General features: G+C 45.4%; 1 protein-coding gene across 1 annotated transcript in view; it reads right to left on the bottom strand.

The window, feature by feature from the left end:
* The window catches only part of LOC149353721 (nose resistant to fluoxetine protein 6-like), a 100,353-nt gene that overhangs the window by 11,675 nt on the left and 65,602 nt on the right, over positions 1-23,076 (bottom strand). Inside the window, exons 8-11 of the mRNA XM_089582751.1 lie at positions 19,486-19,572; positions 12,405-12,570; positions 11,115-11,197; positions 4,782-4,904 (exon numbers count right to left, since the gene is read on the bottom strand). Of these exons, the coding sequence (XP_089438877.1) occupies positions 4,782-4,904; positions 11,115-11,197; positions 12,405-12,570; positions 19,486-19,572 (459 nt within the window). The remainder of the gene's footprint in view (positions 1-4,781; positions 4,905-11,114; positions 11,198-12,404; positions 12,571-19,485; positions 19,573-23,076) is intronic.

Here is a 23,076-nt window from a genome sequence, read left to right on the forward strand (position 1 = left end):
CTCTACCTCTCTTTGAGCGAGCCTCCTCGCCTTCCGTTCCCTCCTCGAAATTTTTCTCTCCCGCTCCTCGTCGAGTAGGCTCGGCAAGGCAAAATCACCCCTTCGTTCTCCGATGTAAGCCGGAGGCGTGGTGTCTGTGGAGTGCGTCACAGGGCTACGTCAAGGCCCCGCCTTCAACAGAATTCTTTTCTTGGTTTTTGCTGCTGGGTCTGTTAGAGGGAAGGGGGGGGGGGCGCTGCGGGCGCGCACACTGAACGATCGAGAGGCGCGATCGGCTCGACCACCTAGACTTGTTAGCGAGCGCATCCTTTCATACATCTGTTTGTCATTCCCAGTTAGCGAGCCACCTTTTCATTTTTTTAGGCCTCCCCACCGCTTCACGAGCGGAGGGGCGGAAGTCGGTTCTGTTCGAAACACACGGCGAAGTGCGGGCCCGGCAACCGCCCCTTTGCTTTTCTTCATGTGTGTTTGCCTTCTGTGTGTTTGTGTCTTTTCTCCGCTCCGAAGCCCATGTCGTTCATTGGAGTCAAGGCGTACGCAAGATGCATGAAGGATAAGCGGTGTCTGTGCGGAGCGGTCAAGTGGGTGAGCGAGGGAAAGGCACTGCTCTACTAGTAATTAAAACCTTGTTTTGGGGAGCTTGCATAGAAGAAAAAAACTGAGAAGGGAGCGCGCACGCAGAGCGTCTCGTGACGTGATCACGGCGGGGGGGGGGGGGGGGGGGGCGAACCAACTCCCTCAGTTTTACTATTTTTTACTTTTTATGGCTAGGGTTCAAGGCTGTCGCCGCACGCTCCCTCCGCAGTTTTTTTTTTTGTTCCTTCAAGCGGGTTTGTAGGCATGAGCCAGAACAGCGTTGTGCAGACGACGCGACGCCAAGCCTACGCCCAACCTTCTCCCGTCAGTCAGAACGATGCACCAGTGGAGTGCCTTTAGAAAAAGTAACCCCCCATGACGTCAACGGGGTTCAGAGTAGTGGGGCGGGCCGTTTTTGTTGCAGGAAAGAACGAGCGGGCTTTGATTTGAATTTTCGCAGCTTTTCGGGGCGCGCATGGCTCTAGTATTTTGCAGAGGTTATCTTCGATGCCTCATCTATGCAGTGGGCTTGTTTTTCAAAAATGTCCGGACCCTGGTCAGTGGCCCTTTAAGGCGCGTCTTGGGACGTTGAAGTGGCACAGTTGTCATGTGGAAGCTTTTTCTTATTGTGCGGGTTATGGTTAAAGGCCGGTAAAAAAACTACTTTACGAATATATTACTTTGCTGCAAATGTCTCAATAAGCTGTTTCTCAAAGCGATCTACAAGTTTTCCATTGACCCTTTGTTCCTCAAGTTAATAATTAAAAAGTTAGTTAATTAAGCTTAACTAATTATTCAACCTTGAAGAACGAAAAAAATACTGCAGACTAGGTCACGCGACTCTAAACAACCCTCATTTGGTTTCAGACGGCTAGGACGCGTCGTGTGTTTTAAAAGCTTGGTTACATTTAGCTGGGACACCTGGTATACCGGATGTTCGCTCACCTATAACCTGCCGCGGTCTTAGAGTCATAACAGAACTATATAAAGATGCGAAACGCCGAAATCCACCTGCTACACGATCTATTAGCCCTCGTGATTGTACAGAAAAGTTCTTTCCCCCTGCCTTCAAGAAACCTGTGAAAAAGTTTCGGGTACTCCGAAGAGCGCCACCCTGCGCTCCCCCCAGGATGCACAAAATACTGCAAAAGGTTCCGAGACTATTACTTTCTATTTTTCTTCAAGCAACTACATTCTGATATCATCAGCCTCAATTCTATCAAGAAAGAAAAAGTAAGAATTTTTTCCGGCAGTTATCCGCGGGGGTTCATTGATTAATCATCGCACCTTTCCTCGTCTCCTATTGTTTTAAACTTCAGTTTTACCTCAATAATTCTTCTCCTCATGATATTTCACGAAGTACAAATTTAGAAATATTGGCTTTGTTCCTTGTGTTCGTTTTACTTTGTTGATGATAAGGCATTCCAGTGCACATATGTGCAATGTAATCAGGTGCAATATGACCACGCTATTTCCCCGGCATTTACAAATCGCCTGTCTAGTCTGCTTTGTTGGAATTCCTTCAATACAAGCAAAGCTTTCGTATATATGAGAAAACACAAAGTAAACATTGCAATAATAAATGAATAAAAGCTACATCGATGCACAGGGTCGGAAAAAGGTAGATACCACTCCGACTTGTCATTCATAACTGTACAAAATACAGGCAGAAGAGAGTAAAATTTCAAATAGTAAAAGAAAAAAAAATGTAAACTATGAGAGGACGTAGCTTCATGTAGTAAAAAAATACATTTTTGACACAATAATAGGATGGTGTTGAAGAACTGATTAATTTGCGCACTTCTGTTCAGTAGGACGTGCCACAAATATAGTTCATTCAAGCGTCGGTCATTTAGCAACATTACATTGATACCGTGTTGATCGAAGGAGTTAATAAACTAAGGTAGAATGCAACTTGCCCTTTGCCGACTGTAATCTGTGCGTGAAAACACTAATTGCCATGGGGGTTGCTGTGCATATGGGTACGCGCTTTGAGTCCTTTTAAGGTTGACAATAGGCAAAAAAAGATGATATTTTTCCGTGTATTGCTTTTTTGTAACACGTTAATAATTTATGGTTATATAGTACCACAACTTTAAGTATATTAAGTGTCTTAAAAGATTCTTCTATATGTCCTTCGCAGTGCAGATATTGCATTGCTCGCACGGCTTTCTTTTGTAGAACCGTCAATTTATTCAGGTTGTTTTTTCAGGTGTACGCACAGTATGTAATGTGAGGATAGTAAAGAGAAGTGTATACGAGTTTTTTATGGCGACAGGAAGTGTGTGCCGGTGTCTATTAAGCATGCCAACAGTTTTTATGATTTTTGCACACGTAGAATTGATTTGTTGGTTCCATGACATGTTTTCTGAAAAATTGCGCATAACGTTTTAACATGTTTTTCGACTGCTATTTTGTAAGGACTTAATGTAATGTTTTCGGGTAGTTTTGCTAGAGAACCTGCTGCGCGCAAGAGAACACATTTCGGTTTTTATTCATTTAGTACTAGGTTATTGTTTGCAGACCAATCCTGGAGGCTGCAACACACAGAGCTTGCCGGTCTTAATGTACTCTCCAGATCTTTTCCTTCTACGTATAAAGTGCAGTCGCCTGCGTAAATATTGAACTTGCAAGTATTACTAGTTGTCACAATATCATTTATATAATGTAGAAAAAGGAACGGACCAAGAATGCTGCCTTGGGGCACACCAAATTTTATTGGACGGATGCGTGATTTGTTTTCATAAATTTCAACAAACTGACGGCGTCTGCTTAAATAGGACCTAATTATTTTTAATCACATCCCATGAATACTATAGGATTCAAGTTTATAAAGAAGCAGTTTGTGGTTAACACAGTCAAAAGCCTTACTGAAATCTAGATATATTGCCAGTGTGAGGAGCCTTTTTTCAAACTTATCTAAGATCATACATGTATCTTTCTAGAACAAGAGAGCAGCTTCAGCTGTACCATTTTTTCTAAACCCATATTGACAATTTGTAATCAAGATATGTTTTCATGAAAAACTGTCTATTCGGATCTTAATCATTTTTTCTAGACAAAATATGGGTAATATGGATATTGGGCGATAGTTCGTAAGGTTATTTTTGTGACCCTCTTTGTGTATACGACAACCTTTGCTATTTGAATGTGTTCGGGAAAAACTCCAGTGGAAAAGGATACATTGGAAATATATTTTAATAGGGGCGCGATTAAATCGAATACGCATTTGACTGGCCTAATTTCTATGCCATCTGCGTTTTGGCAATGGCTGTTTTTTAGGCTATTGAATATTGAGCAACTTCTTCGATGGAAGTGGGCGCCAATTATAGCGACCGTGGCACAAAATGGTATGGTTGCAACTGTATCCAAGTCGTAAACCTTGTCCGCCATCCTCCCAAACAAGTGATTTAATTTGTCTGGCAGTTTTCGTTCATTTATTTTTCAGCATCGGTAATCAGACTGTTAGAGTGTCTATCGCAAGATTTTCTATTCAGCTCTTCATGTAACTTTCGCAACCCCAAATCACTTCTTTTTATGTTGCCACTGTTAAAAATACAATCATAGTATTCATTTTTGCTTTGTTTTTTCTTGTTTACTTCAATCCCGGATGCCTTATTGTCTATCCATTTACTTGGGTCATGAGTTTTTAGGAAGGACCGATAAAGTTTATTTTTCCTTTTAATTTGCCTGATAAGTTGTCCTGAAATCCACCGTTTACGTGATTTCTTTTGCTTCCGGTGTGTTTGAGTTGGAAACGACTGAAATTATATCGCTTTTAATATGCACGAGAACTCTTCGCACGCCTTATTTGTATCAGTGATGCTCGTGACACCACTGCAATAGTCATAAACCTGATGACATTACGGAACCAGCCTTTATACAACTCAGCCATGATTACGAATGGCTGGAGTGATGTGCTTGAATTTACCAGGATGCACCCGCATCGCGAAGGTGGCAGTTTTGAGCATTTCAAGGTGGAAGCGTCAGACGCGAATGTCATTCTCATGATGACGTTTATTGAACTACTCTGCGGATACATCCTCATCTTACAGCTTGGTCGAGCACCAAGGCGAATAAGTTAGCATATGCATATTAAGTGCTACTATTCTACAGGGATCAGGCGGAGAACAAAATAAAGACATGCATTTGTATCTCATGCATAAATCACATGTATGCAGTAGGTAACAGGTAACCGCTCTCACCTATATTTGAAGCCGGGGGCCACCATAAAAGGCGTAATCTCAGAGTCAGCCACAGTCCACGCTGTGATGAAGCAAGCCAGCAGAGACAGCCCAGCAAACGTTCCTAGTGTCATCGCTTTCCGGCTGTTCAGCGTTTGTGTGAAGAGTAATGATAACAGGCATCTTTTAATTTACTTATCATTCAGTGTAATCTTCACTGGGCATCTGAATCTTATTCTGTGGCATAGAGCTTGTATGGCGATCACGTGACTGCATAGCTGGCTATATCACACCACCAGCGACTCTTGCCGATGCTGCTACGTTCGCCGCAACGCCGCCGCCACCGTAATATCTGCATTTTATTAGTGCTTTTAAGCCCGAGTTTAAACGTGTTTTGTTCCTTATTTCGCCGCTCGCCGGTCTACCCTCAGTGACATCTGGTGGAGGTGCGGATTACACGACAAATACGACGGCCTCCCACAGGATGTCTTGAAGAAAGCCCCCAAAAACCTGCTCTCGCCGACGCCCCTACCGTGCTGCGACAAAGCCGCTGCCAGCGAGGACTCACCGGGCCAGTTTGGGCTTTATCCTGGGCCTTTTAAGGCGAAAGCCTTTAATGCCTCAAACTGTCGTTACCAAGGAATGTTAGCAAATGTGTCCGCGTTTCGACGTCGTTACTTAAAAAGAAACTCTGTCGAGGCGGGGAATCGAGCCAGGGCCTTTGGCAATTGAAGTGGAGACGCTAACATTTCGCCACGAAGGCTCAGGGTTTGGGCATGAATAAAGGCGCATATAGTGAATGCATGGGTTTCATTAATAAAATCAATGAAATAAAAAATAAAATGAAAACAAAATAAAAATAAGTAAAAAAATAAAAAAAAAATGAAATATGAAAAAAAAACACACAGCGCGCCAGGAAACGCTTTCGTCTTGCAGCACTTAAAAGAGCCAAAGCGCCCCCTGAATTTTTTGTTCTCACTGCAGGTGCTTTGTGAGAGGCTTTTCGAAAATCGCCGAACCTCTTACGCGTCTCACGAAGGAAGAAGTTCCATTTGAATCGGGTCAAGGCCAGGTAAAAGCATTTCAAGAACTTAGCACTGTGTACTGTCTCCCCTGCTCGCCCATTTCGACAAGATTTCTGTAACATAAGTGCGCACCGACGGGAGCAGTCTTGGTCGTGGAGTCATTGTGGTCCAGAAATGATCAGGTTTTCAGCATGTAATCGCCTTTGCTAGCCTCTCGCTCTCCAAAGGAAAAATTAGCATCTTGTTCAGAAAGAAGCTGGCGTCAAATCCAAAAGAGAACCTTGTTATCATGCTACAAAACTTGCGTACTGATATTCTGAATGCTTCGCATGACGAGCCTACCTTTGGACGCCATGGCGTCGCTTGGACCTTAATCCGAATGCAAGAAAAGTGGCTGCTAAACCCCTCGTTTGGCGGCAGTCGTTGTTCACTATGTCAAAAGCTGCCAGGATTGCCAGCGTCGAAAGATACCTCATAAAAAACCAGCCAGACTCCTGATCCCCATACAGCCACCCACCAGACCTTTCCAAAAGGTTGGGATGGAATTTATAAACTTGTTCCGTACGTGTACGTCTGGCAACAAATTGGTCATAGTCACAACAGACTACCTCAGCCGTTACGCCGAAACAACAGCCTTGGCGACCGCCCCTTGCTTCGACGTCGCGCGTTTATTCATGCACAACATCATGCTTCGCTACGGTGAACTAGAGATTCTTAAGGCTGACAGACAACAGGCTTTCACTGTGGAAATTAGGCAATCAATACTGCGCTATAGCTACACTAAAAATCGCCGTACAGCAGGGCACGATCTGCCGACGAACGGCTTCACTTAGCGTCTCAACAAGACGGTCAAGGACGTGTCAATGTATGTGGACTTTGAACGCAAGACCCGGAACGGCATTCCTCCCTACGTAACATTCTCGTACAATACTGTACTGAAAGGGATGACGCACACGACGCCATTTCGTCTGGTCTGTGCACGCAATGTAACTACGATGCTCGTTGCCGCGCTCCCTCACATAGGAGACGACGACCTCAACACTCAGGTAGCTACATTCCTGCGGCGTGCTGGTGAAGCTCGCCGGCTGGCAATAACTCAAACTAAGCAGCAGCCACGGCTCAACACACGGCGCTAACACACGGCTGAACACACGGCGACGCACACTATCAGGCAAGAGGTAGGGTTTACGTATAAACGCCCATACGATGGTGAGGCCTCAGCGAGCAGCTGTTTCGGCGCTACTTTGGACCCTATACATTGTAGTTTGCTGCATGGGCCCTCTGAACCACGGAGTTCGTCCGGACAGCCGCGACCAACCACCCCAACGTCGCCTGATGCCTGAAGTTGTTTATGTCGCCCGGCTGAAGCTTCACCATATCGGATAACTCTATTGCATTTACTTTTATTTTAGTTTTGTTTTCGCAAACACTAATGTAGTTATTTTTTGTTAATCATCGGGGCGATGAGATTTTAGGGGGGGGGGGGGGGGTATGCAGCCTATATTGTTCTGTGTGTCGTCTCATTTATGTCGAGAGTGCCGGCGTGAGCGGGATGGAACGCACAGAAAAAGGCCAGGCCAGTATGTGCCGCGGCGTTCATCAAAAGCGCAGACACACTCGATATCAATAACGTGGACACTCACGAAGCTGGGTCAGTTTCGCCGATGCGCTTCCATTCACCGCATCGCCGCCGCTGCCGTATTGTTTTAGTCTTTGTGAGCGCGAGTTCCTTCAATAAACGTGTTGCGTTCCTTGCTTCTCTGATCGCCTGTCTATTCCGCCTTGACAATATGTTATATCGAAAACAGTTGCTTAACGTTCAAAGAAAACATTATTTTAATGCTGACTTTGAAATGCTATTATACGTTACAAATTTCCAAGATATTCATGATGTGAACAGCGCGAACTACAAGGGACAAGAAAAGAAGGGACACAGGACGAGCGCTGACTCGCAACTAAAAGGTTTATTCACTGAAACCTTCTTATATGAAGAAACAATCAATGGGAAGAAACAACACAAAAAACTAAAACCATGAAACGCAACATTCATCAGGTGCTCCCGAGGAAATTCATCTCCCTATCGCAAAGGAAAACAGATGGTTTGCTGACGCAATTCAGTTGATCCCCTGCGATGTGAAAAGCCTCGACAACTTCTCGTGTCGTCTGATCACTGTGGGTGTATAGTACACGTGTTTGATTGAATAATGCGGTGCATTTTTTCTTTTTTCTTTTTCATGACTTTACATTATAGACAATGTTTGACCAAATGTGAAAGGTCATCACCAATGTTTAAGTTGTTCCTGTGCTCTTGTAGGCGCTTGTTAAGGCAACGCCCAGTCTGACCAATGTAACGCGCTCCACAGGAAAGGGGTACACTGTATACAACACATGTTTTACAGGCCACAAACTTATCCCTGTGCGCAACGCCACATCCTTCCTTTTTCTTCTTGGCCTCTTTCTTTCTTTCAATGGCAGGGCATATCTGTTTGAGCTTGACGGGGGCTGAAAGGAACACGCCAACTTTGTACCTACTTGCTACGTTCTTTAGTCCGTGAGAGACGCTGTGTACATATGGCAAAACGGCAAATTCCTTCTTTTCAGGCTGGACGTCTGTCGTAAGCTTTTCACATCGCAGGGGATCAACTGAATTGCGTCAGCAAACCATCTGTTTTCCTTTGCGATAGGGAGATGAATTTTCTCGGGAGCACCTGATGAATGTTGCGTTTCATGGTTTTTAGTTTTTTGTGTTGTTTCTTCCCTTTGATTGTTTCTTCATATCAGAAGGTTTCAGTGAATAAACCTTTTAGTTGCGAGTCAGCGCTCGTCCTGTGTCCCTTCTTTTCTTGTCCCTTGTAGTTCGCGCTGTTCACATCATGAATATCTACCAACTCGCCCAACTGAACGTTTTGCTAAATTTCTAAGAACTCTTACTAGTTGTTCATAAACTATACATTAACGTTCCAAATAAACATTGTTTTATATTTCTCTAATCTTTATTATATTGTTCGAGTCAAAAATTTGAACGACACTAAATTATATTTTAAGCTCTTCAGGGGTCCCACTTTTCCCACTGTTCTCACCGTAAATAAGTTTTTCAACTATTAGTGCTTAGTTAAAAAACGTCTTTGAAGGCGCCAGCCATAAATTGCTTGCACAGACCATTATTTTGTTTAAAAGGTTTGCGTAATGCCCGTTCGCCACTACCACTCGTGGTGCAGCCCTCAGTAAGTGATTTATATGCTCGACTTTATGGTATCCGTTCGGGCCTGAGTCTATGGTTGCATGTTGTGCTGTATTCTAGAGGTCATCTCCTAGACGGGCCTAAACATATTGTATTCAATTTTTGTGACAGTAAAATTTTATTATACTATTAGTATCACTATTTTTTGTCATTCAGGGAAATTATTCGTTGCAATACCCTGGGGTGACGTTCCGTCTCCCAATGAAGTTCCCTCCCAGCCTGATTCACTGCAGGCGATTTCCGCCTGTCGTCGTGTCATGCAACTTTTAGTACGCTATCTTAAAGAAGGGTCGTCCAGGTCTAAGCTAAGGCGTCCTGAAATATGGATGGTCTCTCAGGAACGGTGCCCATAATCTTGGGCTAAATCTGGCTGGAAAAAATTCAAAGTAAATATACTGCTTTCATGTAAGGGTCGGATAGCGACGAAATCCAAAAAAAAAATAATAAAAAGCGGGCCATTACGCCAGTGTATACGGCATATTTTCTAGTACCGGCGGTCTTTTGTACACTGCCTCAAGAAAAGTGTTACCGAAGGAAAGAAATGCTTGCACCTCCAATTTACCTTGCTAACTGGAAAGAAAATTACAATACCATTTGGAAAACGGGATTTTCATATAATTTAAATATTACGGCAAGTGGTAAAAGAAAACGAGCAGAACAGATTTAGTTCAGTATACTTGTGTTTGGTATATAAAGCACACTGAAATGTTCGCTTGTGATTTGGCAGATAGCACGTGCAGTGCACTGGGCCAGTCATTACTAAAGTTTCTCACCCCAGGCACTGATATTTGACGTAGAGGGTGCCGATTTCGAATGTGAAAAATATAACACAAGCATTTTTAGCAATGTTACAAGTACAACTCGGGCATAAACGAATGCAGTAATGCTCCATCTTAGAGGAGCAGCCTATCGTTGTCAGTGGTTGCTTCCCATACGTTGCACGCGGCATGCTGGTACCACAAGGATGCACGGTAAATTTCTAAAGGGAAACAATTAAACAACATGATTTTATTTATCATCCAAGACAAACTTCCAGAGTTCGGCAGCAGTTGCTGCATGGTAGGAGATGAAATCTGCGAGCGGATGCACAGAAGCTTAAGGTCTGTCCCGTCTACCCGCGAGAAACGGCCTTGCCGAAATAGCGTTGTGTGCTGTTTTAAAGGAAAGAAATTGAGAGTAAAGTTTCTGCGTCTCTTGATCAGTTTTGATAATCCTTGCTCCTGGTCATCCTAAATTTGCTTCCCAAACTAAGTTGGATTTTCGTTAAGAATCTGATGGTACAGAGCCAAAGCCAATTGATTTTGTTGTAAATACAAAACTGCAATTAATCAACCAAGAAACAGAGAAGACATGATACAGAAGTATGGCTGTGCGAAGGCCTTGTGACAAGCAGTCATTCCGGACCAGCATACGAAAGGCGTGTCTTACCTCCTAGGATTTAGGCACAAGAACTAACCAAGTGCGTTGCGCCCCAATCAGCACCCCCTAATCTACAGAACCCGCTTTACATTCTACTCATGCTAGGCTGCTGAGGTTGAGTCGCAGGTGCCTGAAAATGAATCATCCAGCTTTTTCAAGGCTTTCCCTACCGATTTTTTCCCCGCGGCAACCGGTCTCGAACGTCCATCCAGCTCGATTTCATCGCTACTTCAGTAAAGCGGTACCCTCCTCCTTAAAACCAAGGAAGGGCCACAGAAGAATTGCTGTGCCAGCACGCTCCATGACAATGCGCCGTCAAGGCAAGGCCTACTTAAAAATAAAATTTCGAAAATAGGCATAACAGTCAAACATCGACACTAAGTTAAAATTAGCTAGGGAGACCTTAGTGAAATCAGTGCATTGCATGCGCGTCCGTCGTCGAGGGCTGATAATCAAAACCTTTTACTACTTTACGAGCTGTGCGGTATTCACACTTGTTTGAAATTGGATACCATGTTTGGGATCAATTCTCCTGTGCTGCCAGCAAAAAAAAAAAAAAAAAACTCGTTCAGCGCCGAAGCCAACTGTGCTTTTGGTGGTAAAACTTCGTGTACCTATGACCGCAGATCTATTCAACCGTGACTTCACTCTTTTACCTGCAGCACTTACTTTTTCAGGATCAATAACACAGAAAGAGAAACGGCACGAAGTTGGAAGTCTACGGACAGGTGCCACGTATGCATGAACGTCATCTGCCGAATAAAAAAGATGTATTCGCAATTTAGAGAACCTTTTAAAGTTGACAATGAACACTGAGAGGAAACACACACAAACCAAGTCAGCAAACAAGTTCTCGTGCTGCGTACTGCCTGTATAGCGGTATTTATCCGATCAAGCCTACAAGGCTGTGAAAACTACAGTTGTTCCACATGAAGGAACCCTATCGTCGCAAGACACTGTCGAAGCCTGTTGTACAGGGACCGAAAGGAAAAATGCCACACACCACAGTGGACTCATATTTTATATATCTGAGTTAGCTATTACCCAGTATATGAATCAGTCGGAAATAGCATGACGCACGCACGCACGCGCAGGTGTGACACAGAGCAGCAAGAAACTAAGCGTAGAACAACTGGCTGTCTGAGCAAATGCAACAGAATTTGTCGCTAAATAATCGTAAGCTTTTTTAAAGAAAAGACACCTTCATAACATTGTACGTGACATCACCATCCCTGTATAGGGCTATTACAAATTACAATAATCACTGAAAAAAAACCTTCGTTTGGAACCATAGCGGCGGCTCACTGGTTGTTGCGTTCCGCCACTGATCCCAAGTTCGCCGGATCGAATGTCGGCCGCGGCGGTGCCCTTTCTGTCGAGGGAAAGTACACGAGGGCTCATGTGTTGTGAACTTCAGTGCGCGTTAAAGAACACACATGGGCAAACGGATCTGGATCCTACACGGCAGCATCCCTCACAACCATATTGCGCAGCTTTTTAACGTTAAATCTACGTTCTTACGATAATATTCCCTTCACCCGAGTCTGGAAATGTTCATCACAATACTCTAAATTAATAAATCATACCTACCCCATGAGAGGTGCTAGGTAGCGGTAGTGAGCTGATGGTGACTGTGGCTATGACATGGAGAGCAACTTTAAAATTGATAACAATGGCTTTCAAAGGTGAAGCATCTCTCGTGCTTGGAATTTCTTGCGTGACCAGGGCGATTATTGAGAATCCACCGTTCGATCTCACCCTACACCTTACAGCATAAGGAAGAAACAACGGGCCTCTATAATCGCTAAGCTTCCGTAATCAGTACTCGTGCAAAGAAACCCGTCCCCGGGACAGTATCGTGGCTCTCTTTTTATTCGGGGGCTGAATGGCGATTTCTTGATAGCAATGACGATAGGAGCTTTGGAACTCGGCTTTGTTAAGGTTGCCTACAATGCTTACCTGGGCATCGAACTCAGAAAAGTTTCTGATCTGAAAGAGCAGGCGCCACCATTCTTTCGCAACCTCGACGTAAAACTTGTTGAAGAACTCCTTGGTATTGGGCCCAATTACGAAGCATGGGAGGACGTAAAAGCACATGATGACAAAGAAAAGTGCCATGCACACCCTGTAGGGAAGTGTAAAAGAAGCCAAGTAAGACACTGCACTTTGTTATTCTTCGGTCGGATACTCTTTTCAGCTTCAGGAAACTGATGGGAATCAGTTTGCTGAATGGACACAGAGTTCACTTTAGGTACAATTAAAACAGGATATGGCATTCAAATCTTTTGCTACAGATGCTGAAGGACAACATGTTTTAAGACGTTTGTATTCAGTTTTGAAAATATGTATTCACACAATAATCTTGGGCTGACGAGTGTTGTTTTGCGTTTCAAGGCAAGTCTATAGTTTAGAAGAATATTATGCAAGAGAGAGGGCAATGGCTGCGCAAAGATTAAAAATAATTTCGTGCGGCGCACGCTATTCTCTAAAACATGCGCCTGCGTGTGCGTGCGCGTTTGTATGCAAGTCAAAGAGGTGAGTGAGTGAGTGAGTGAGTGAGTGAGTGAGTGAGTGAGTGAGTGAGTGAGTGAGTGAGTGAGTGCGTGCGTGCGTGCGTGCGTGCGTGCGTGCGTGCGTGCGTGCGTGCGTGCGTGCGTGCGTGCGCGCGTGCGCGCGTCCAAGACAGACTTAATGACAAGAACAGTGGAGTGGTCGGTCAGCACCCGGAAGGCCATGACCCTTCGGCGTGCAACCGCATGCTAGGAGAGAAGACAGGCGAAGGACAGGAAGAGGAAGTAAAAGCGAAGATGAGAGTGACTTGCTATATATACAATGAGCAGCAGGCGATGACTAAATTATAACGTACACGGCCAAGCACTTTCAATCCATTTGTTTCTGTCAGGTAGTGTACAGTGGGACCAAAAACACGCTGCCACTCTGCCAACATAAAATAAGCACTCACAAGCACTTATAAAGCACATCTCAGTGCACACTGTCGCAGCAAACACAAATGGCTTGGAACTCGGTGTTGTCAGCGAACATCTCAGGAACTAAAAGCATCGACTTTATGGCGGTACTCCCATTTGCCAATGTAGCTTACGACGGGATGGACATCGCAAACGTCTTCTCGCTGAGTTACGGAGGTCATCATCCGTACGAACGAAAACAAAATTACCTGTTGTGAATCCCTCCCAACGTAGCTGAACTCGGCAAGCACTTAAAAATTACGACGTAACCCAGTTCACAAACGTAACGTCCCCTGCTAACAGAGTGCCCCATGCTGACAAAAATTCCTTACCCCCTACATGGATCCAGAACTCGGCAAGAATTTCAAAATTGCGAAGTACTCGAGTTCGCAAACAGAATGTCTCCTGCTGACGGAGTCTGTCCTGCTGACAAAAACCCCCGCCCCCGGTTTTCACGAGTCGTCCGCTATATCTGATATAGTGGTTACTTTAAGATTTGTTGGGCCCACGGCCCCCCTACAGCTAGTCGCGTAAGGGTGCACGGGTCGCGCACACGTCATTCTGAGTCATTCTGAATGAGCTATTGCGTTCCAGTACACCACCGCCAGGCATGTCCGGCAAGTTAACCATCGGCTGCGCGGTGCATGAGCATGTGCGCAATCTTGCCAGCAGCTATATAACGCCCGAGCGAGCACCGCATGGAGGCAGACCAGTGCTGGTGCGCTGCATGTGCATGTCGTTCGGCGGCGCCGACCAGCTGCCGGCGAGACGGTTGTAGTTCGCGGAAGGCGCCAGCGGCGTCTTTCTCCGCTCCACCCCGGCGGTCTACAGCAGCGTAAGAGCTGCAACCATTGAAAAAGTTTAGAGAATAAAATAATGTATTTCTTGACGGCGCCGCTTAGCTCGTTGTGCGTTCTTGGCTTTCTAAGTTCTTGGTGGAAAGAGGAACTTTAGTCCTCACCTCTTCAAAGGTTGAAACTTCCTCAGATGGAACAGGCCTTATTAACACGTCTTACAAGCAAACCCGCCTGAGCTGTAAACAATTTGACAAAGGCTTTACCTGGCGTGAGGGACTGTGAGAGAGTTGATGCTTGTTAGTTTTGTTTTATCTTAGCGTGCCCTAGCGTTGCCAGATCCGCCCCTCCGTTGTAGCGCCGAGGAGACCCGATGCTACTGCCTAGGTAGCACAAACTGAGATAGAAGACGTCTTCAAAGCAACTATCCCAAACGTAACAAACGGCTAAAACACGGGTTGGAAATACCGTTTTGTCTTGTTTGCACATAAAATCGGTCATATAGTTCACCGATGTCCGTGTTAAAAGGCGCTTCAGAATACGTCATGTAGGCGTCGCCAAGAAACACTTAAATGTTGGCTACACAATACCCTTTCCAGACGTCGTAAGAAAAATTGGGGATGAGCAAAAGCAAGACATTTCCTCTACGAATTCATGTAGCTTGGGAGACGCTTGCAATAAAATTCGTAGGGCCCATTTTGTAGTTCCCAATTTTGTTCGTTTTGTTCAGCGAAGGAAGAGCTCGAGCACTGTGTGCCCAAGTCAGGGTTGCACTGTACACTGTATAACAACCCTTATGCATGCTGCAAGCTTGAGCTTGCGGCATCTGCATGCTGCTATTTTCCGTAAATGAAAAGAAACAGCATCAAAACATTGCTCTCTATTATGATGAATAAAAAAGCATATCGAAAACAAACGGCACAAGCAGCATCTCAAGTTATTGTACTAAATGGCGCAGTGGAAAAAAATGGAAATATACCTGAAAAAGAAAACCGTATCATCCGCATCTCATACAGATAAACGGCAAAACAGAAAAAAAGTACCAGTAAGACATGAACACACTTTACTTCAGTCGCGGTGACATGTACATGTATGCTCATGTTTGTTATGTTCCGAAACATTCATTAAACGTTGAGCAGACGCCCCTCCTCCCCCTGACCAGAAATAAATAATAGAAGGCAAAAGACGACCTGTCCATATCGCATTCGGCAAAACAGGCCTAAACTAATAAGTCTAAATTATGACACAAGCAGAACATGAATTTTCCCGCCTCGCTGTACAGCCTGCGTGCCACATCAGTATTCCTTCTTCTCATATTAGTTTCTATATTCAGCAAAGTTATTGACAAACAGGCTGCAACACAAATTCTCCACAGCTAAGACAAAAGTGCGCAAGGGAATGCGTCGAAGTAGTTTTGACTCTGATGTTCGATGAGTCTACTGATTGGCGTGCGCATGGCGGGTTCGTCTGTAAGCAAAAAATTGGCAGTGGTTTAGCTCTGGTTAAACCTGAAGGATTGCGAAAGCAACGAGGGGAGAGAGTGAGGCGATGGAGAGCGCGCGGCAGCGGCGGCGGCCCCGGCACGCTAGCTATGCGCCGCTACTGCGCATGGGCAACTGGCGTTCGCGGCTACGGCACCTCTGAGTCACTGCTCCTCTCGCATGCGCTGTATGGACTTTCGCCAGCTGCGTGAAATGGCTCGGCGACTCACGTAGTGTTGCGCAACAAAAAAGCTGGCTGGGGCTTTCAGTTGAGCTCCGGTCCACTACAGATAAAAACTGCGAACCATCTCCCGCCTAACCAGAAGGCGAGCACACTACATAAGCACGGCGAATCAATTATCTTAGCATAAGCTAAGGTAGGTTCAGTATACTAACTTGATAAACGAAGCGAATCAAGCCGTACCCACGCATGCAAAAAAGATAGGGGCCCTGCTCGGAGCACGAGGTTGGAGAGCGGGATTGTGTGGGGATGGGGTGCGCAAGGGCACAGGAGCAGAGGATGATGCGGAGTGGGTTGAGAAGAATATGGTTCCCGAATGATAAACCAGGGCACGTTCGCTTAGTTGGTCGGAGGACACACGTAGCACCGCGCACCGCAGTTGGAACAGGGCATGGGCAATGGGCGGCGGGACGTGCGGTGGCAGCTAAGTCGATGCGACAATTGCATGAGCAAAGGGGCGTTCATGTCCTCAATTGGTGGTAGCTTCTGCGTTTGAGTGGATTCTTAATCTGCTGCAGCGACACCAGCCCGCGGAGAAATTGTGGAGTCGCGGCGGACAATCCAGAAAGCACGAGCCACCACCAGAATCACCGTGCACCGGCACCTCTGCCTACACAGCAACAGAGTGCGGAGGCACCGTAAGTCTGGTAAGACTCTGCAGCTGCAACCGCCACAGCTCCAGAAAAAGGGACGCGAGGAAAGAGGCGCACATAGAGGCGGGCATGTTCCCTGACGTCGGACGGTAGCACTGGGAAATGGTGCTCACACAGAGCAGAGGCGCGCAGACTGCACGTAAGGAGCTATGCGGGGCTACAAAGCGATTATGTGAAGAGATGTGCGCGCTCGATGATCGCTTCACGGCCAGCAGGCCGTTGGACACCACCGCACAGTGGCGGCGCGATGAAAACGCGTGATATCCGCCGTGCACCGAGGAAACCGCTCGAGAGACAAAGGAACGGCCGGCGTATTGGCAGCGACGCGCGTAGGGCTGCAGGCAAGCGAAGGTACGAGCGAAGACGGTCGCAAGACGAGTAACAGTTGTCGATTGGAGGTCCGCAGAGTACCAACGACTAGCAGGGACGGAAAAAGCAAGGCTATAGTACGAAAAGGCAAGTAATGGCCACCGTGTGGCGAAGAAGCCAGTCGAGCGACGAGGGATTCGCTGCTGAAGTACAGCTCAGTTTCTGAAAGGGTTACGTGTGAACACGGGTGGGCCCAAAAGTTACCACCACGACGAGGAATCGGCGCATCATAAGCTATTTTTGATGCTGGAATGGCGAAGAAAGCGCGCACCGGGGAGGCCACAAAGATGGCAGGTCCGCTGCCGCCTGCCAGCGTCAAGGCAGGCAACTGCCCACTGGGAAAAAAGCCGAACAGAAAGAGCCAACCAAATTTAGATAGATGCCTTTAAGCAGATACTTCTGTTTTCTTTTATAAGGCTTAAAGAGGACAGGAATAGAATCCATCTTCCAGCCCGTACACCACAAGCAAGAAAAGCCCGCTAAAAGTGGATGCTTTCACTTAAAAAATTTTGTCGTCTATAAATTGTATTAAACATGGTTGACATAAACCAGACTTCGGGACTGTATTAACCAGAAGGCCAAAAAAAACCGGCAAAATAAGGTGACTTTCCTGCCAAAAGTTCTGCCGCCTCTAAGATGTCTTGGGAGGGCAGGGATAGGATCCGTATCCTAAAATCTTTTAAACGTATCGTAAAGGGATGAATCCTGATGGTAAAAGACCTCTCGAAAGCGTTTAGTTTTGTTCAGTGCGGTTGAGTTTTGTTGTGCATTTGGCTCTACTTTTTATGCATCGTAGCGCAATAGATTGCTTCTCTTTTGCATTTCCATGTTCTTTTGTTAGCTCTTAATAAACTGTTCTGTGCCTGCTGCTCGTAGGAGTTACTCGTCGGGCGTTAGCATCTCTCGCGAACCCGCCTGGAGAGGAAGGTTCCTCCAAGATAATTATTTAGGCTAAATACCAGCTCCGCCTTCCGCATTAGAACGCGTGAAAAATGGAGAAATAGTCTCATTGGAAAACTCGTGTGCTGACTTGTATAAAGTGCCCTTGATTTAAAACAGAAAGTAGAAATACATTCACTTTTTTAAGCAGGAATTGGTCTTTACCGGTTCTGGATTTTTTTTAACGAAATGGCTAAAGATACGTCCGACATTCCCTGTCGATTCGGATTAAAGGGGTGGCGGACGTCGCAGTGACCTATAGCTAAAGTCACGCCCAACGTATGTCGTTCATGCTGCTTGCTACACGTACATGAAGCTGAGCTTTGGCGACTTTCGAGGAGCTGCAAAGAGGACGTCGGCCATTCTTACATAACCACACTCCCACAAATCAGCGTCTTTGCGCGCAGCCAGCACCGCTGTCACTCGCACCAGTTTGCGGGCAAGTCACGGCGGCAGGCAACGAGACCCAGCATAGATTCGAATTCGCTCCAACTCAGTAAACAGTACTGTAATCTGTCACCTTCATCTGCTCGTAATTTAAGCAGCTAAGCTACTAAGCTTAGTAAACAGTCTCGTAATCTCGCACCTCCTTCTGTTTATCCAAGCTGACATCACCATTGGTGGAGGGAGAATTTCTGCAGCAACCTCTCAAGGCAGCGGCATACTTGCCATTGATCCATCTCGACGTACACTGGAAAAAAATTACCGGGTCCGTCCGACGTACCCTAATCAAAAGCCTTTTTTTATTGAGAAATAATCCGAACATATAATGCGGTGGAAATTTGTTTTTATCTGCAGGTCTTTTAATAATGAGAACAAAATTCACGTGCCTGTGGACTGCGTTTTTGCTAGCATTTAAGCTGAAGAAAAAAGTTCCCACGTCAATTTCTCCTGTATGTAAAATTCTTCGTATTCCATGAAAATGATTTTTTAAAATGGCTTCCTAGAGTAATCTTGATGAAATACATTGTACAATTTAAATTTAACATTGAGGAAACAAGGTGTGTGAAGATTTAATTTCAAAATGTTAAGCTCTTTTTATTGCATAGTTTTATATTATCATTCCTGTGACAAAACAGAAATTTTGCTGGAATAGATGCTGTGGAGGAACAAAGCTAGGTGCAGCATATTCAATTAAAATTAGTGTAATATCGCCGAGCGAAACCGTGCTTTTCTTTTTGTTTATGTAGGCTGCTGGAATCTTCAAGTGCAGCGTACCATGTACCGTCACAAGTTCAGCTTTCTTGGTTAAATTTTCAGTTTTGAAATAATGCAAGGCACAGTTCGGAAAATATTAAAGGAAATGTACCATTCTTCGTATGCGTGGCAAGACCTTTCTTTTAAAGTTTTTCTATTGCTCGTATCGAGCAGTTAAGACTGCCATAGAAAAACACTGGGGAACGTTTTGGACGATAGAGAAAACGTTTATAGCAAAAAGAAAAATGCCCGCCGAGGAAGCACCTGCAGATACATTGAATATTAAGTGCACTACAACAAATAGCGTTCATAAAGAATTTTCCCTTCAGAAAAGTTTTGGTCCAGAATTGCTGGTTATGTGCCGCACACAATGCAAACACGCGAGCATGCAAAATCTCACCTGATCAACCTTTGAAGGAGAGCGACAAAATATCCAATGGGCCCGTTGCTCTTTTGCTTCATCACAGCGAAGCACAGGAAGAATCCGCTGCAAAACCAACAGAAGAGTCGTGTCAAAGCTGGCACCAAGGGTACTAGTTGGCAGACGGATCAGCATGTCAAGAGTTAAGTTATTTTATGCAAGAAAGTAATATTTTCCTTTATCGTAATTAAGGTATACGTAGTTTTTTTTTAGAATGGCCCCATTCTAACAGATGAAATTATATCTGCTCCGCCTTTCATCAGACCCCGGTTTGATGATGCTCACAAAGTCGGCATAGCGTCATACCAAACAAAAGCTTCTTCGCAGTAGTTCATTCCCCGTAGATCAGCAGATTAGGATCACCTTCCCAGATCGGCAGCCAGCATTGAAAACAACGTGCCATTCTGTACTAATTTAGCTAACATTGTATACTCAGTCTCATAACAAAGATATCTCTTTTTCTCCATTACATATGTTCATTTCCTTTGCGCTTACTAATGTATGCTTGCTACTTCGGATAGAACGAACATGACGTTTGTATTTTTTTATTTGTGTAGTTTCTGACATCTGTAATCGTTTCTAAACCACTCCTCTCTGAAATTACACTGGCCTTGAGGGTATTAACAAATAAATAAATAAATTACCCTTAAGAGTACGGGCTCAAATATTAATTGTCTGCAGATTTAAACGCGTCCAAGAAACCGAGTATCGGACGGTGACCGTCCGGTTTTGCCTGTTCGTTACGGTGGCTCCCTACTTATTCTGGGTTCGGCGACAGTTCCGTATCCGCCGAAATTCCTCGTGTAGTGCGTAATTCAGCATTGTGAATGCGCCTCGAGGACAAAGACAAATTCTTCACAGTACTGCGCTCCGTGATTGCTCAAACATTTCTTCACATTTTAATAACATACGTTCCACAACTAGCCTTAGTTATCATGCCACAAACTTCATTCACCTCCAAAGCAACAAAAGAATCAGCTAATCTAACACTCACCAGTCGGGGGCCATTCGAAATTCATACAGTGTAAACATTGTGCCCCTTCCCAGAATATACAAGTGGCCAAATTTAGTTTCCGGCCTTCTTTTATGCTCGTTTTTGTGTTGTCAGAGCTCCAAATAACATAAAGATGGGGCGAACTGTTGTCCTGCCCCTTCTGAAGCCTACATTTTTCCGGGCTGCTAGCGAGCACCACTACATGTCTAGAAAGAACTCTTTTGGGCCATGTATTTTTGGTGACAGCTGTATATATTCTAATTTATTTGATTCTGCCATGTGTGTTTTTTCTGGAGACGCAAGCGCCCGTGCACATGAACGAATGCTGTGCGTCTCAAGCTTTCGTTCTGGTCTCGTTGCCACGTGGGGAACTATGCGGTCTCAGTCTCAAATTTGTGCGGATAACAAAGAAAAGAATTTTAAGCAGCCCTTTGGAAGTTTCTTATTTCGTTCTCACAAAGGGAAGGGCCATAAACTTCGTTCCAGTTTCGACCTTTTGTTGCTCCGTCTAGCTCACAGTTTCTTGTTGTGGATGTAGATCAATGTTTGTGTGGTATGTTTTTCAAGTTTTTGATACATTAACTTTTGTACTTTTTCTGTTCTCTCCCCACTCGTCCATGAGCCCGATATGGGCCACCAGTACTCACGAACCCTGATATATTGAACCCCAAGGAGATCGCGAACAGTTCGATATACTGATAACTCGATATATAAAAAAAATGTCAAGAAATAAGCTTATCTGTAACCGAGGAGTAAGTATACATCGCATATCACGAAAGAATACATCGCATACAACGCATTCAGCACCCCCCCCCCCCCCCCCCCCCTAGCGATGTGGGGTGCTGGGAGGGGGAGGGAAGAGTGCAAGAGACCAATGACTATAGCCTCAAGCACACTCCGCTTACACCTTGTCAAGTGGTTTCACAGTGGGCCTCTTCGATTTAGCGCGCTCGGGCAGCGCGCTGGCTCCCAGCAAGTTCGCCTCTGACAGGAAATCGAATCATGGTCACATGGACTGGCGACCAACGGAACCAGCGAACCGGTAATCACGGCGGCAAGCAAAGCGCGGATCACGGAGGGCAGATGCTCTCCGTAGCCCCGTAGGTTTGCGTTCATGGTGGAAAAAACAGCGCAAACTAAACAGAAAACACAGAACAAGAGGGTAGACACTACAAGCGCTGACTCGCAACTAAGGTTTATTAGAAAAAACAGACAGAATATATACAGTAACCACCCACGACTGTGTACGTCATACCACGGGGGAAAAAAACAGATTAGATGCATGGCGTGAAAGATGATCTAAACAGCAGCAGCGCGCGTGTGCACCCGGTTATTTAAGTACCCAAATTACAAATCTGTCAAGGCCACTGAAGGTTCACTGACGCACCGCTTGTCGTTTTTTTCGTATAATGAACGCTTCCATCAGCTCCCGGGTCACCTTATCTTGGTGGCGAAAAAGCACATTGGTTTTCGGGAAAAGGGGTAAAGAGTATATCGGGCTCACGGGGCGCTGTGTAAACGTAAGGCTCTTTGAGCACTGCAACTTACTCGGCAGTGACTCGCAAGACAACCTTCCCGCACACTGCCAGGTCTGCAATTGCACACCCCTTTTCCCGAAAACCAATTTGCTTTTTCGCCACCAAGATAAGGTGACCCGGGAGCTTATGGAAGCGTTCTTTATGCGAAAAAACAGCAAACGGTGCATCAGTGAACCTTCAGTGGCCTTGTCAGATTTGGAATTTAGGTACTTAAATAACCGGGTGCACACGCGCGCTGCTGCTGTTTAGATCATCTTTCACGCCATGCAAGTAATTTGTTTTTTTTTTTCCTCTGTGCTATGACGTACGCAGTCGTGGGTGGTTACAGTATATATTCTGTCTGTTTTTTCTAATGAACTTTAGTTGCGAGTCAGCGCTTGTAGTGTCTTCCCTCTTGTTCTGTGTTTTCTGTCTTAGTTTGCGCTGTTTTTTCCACCATGAATTCACACCAACCAGCCCAAATGTCTGCTTTGCTATAGCTTTGCGTTCGGCTCTCTCATTGCTACGCACGCGTACGGCAGAAATAGGAATAGGCTGCTTGGGATCGAAAACAACGACCTGAAGTTATTGAGGGCTACCGCAGACTGCAGAACAAACAGCTGGTCGTGCTCGCACTAGTATACATCGGCGACGACAATGCGAGCGTGTGCCTTCGCTGCACAGTGTTCTGTGTAAGCTTCGAGAAATCCTCGAAAGCATGTGATGAGCAATCGCAATCTAACGTGTTTCAGTCTACATCACATCGGAGGGCAAAACTGCCCGTGCGTTGTTCATCAAACGACACGCCGTACTCTCGGATTATCGCATGTTTGTTTACTGCACAGTAAGTATGACTGGTATGACCGCCGACGATCGACCCTGCATGACTTTGGTGTGGTCGTTGCGATTTCTACGCTCGTGAAGTGCTCCCTGTAAGCTGTCATTAGAAAAGAATCGGGATACGTTCCATTCAACTGCAGTCTGTCGCCCGCCGGCTTTTGCTGCGGGCAAGGAATGTACGCATAATCTCGACAAAAGCGCATATCAGCTTGTTGAACG

This window comes from Amblyomma mixtum, chromosome 3, assembly GCF_055824585.1.
Source record: "Amblyomma mixtum isolate Tamu chromosome 3, ASM5582458v1, whole genome shotgun sequence".
Taxonomy (NCBI): Eukaryota; Metazoa; Arthropoda; class Arachnida; order Ixodida; family Ixodidae; genus Amblyomma; species Amblyomma mixtum.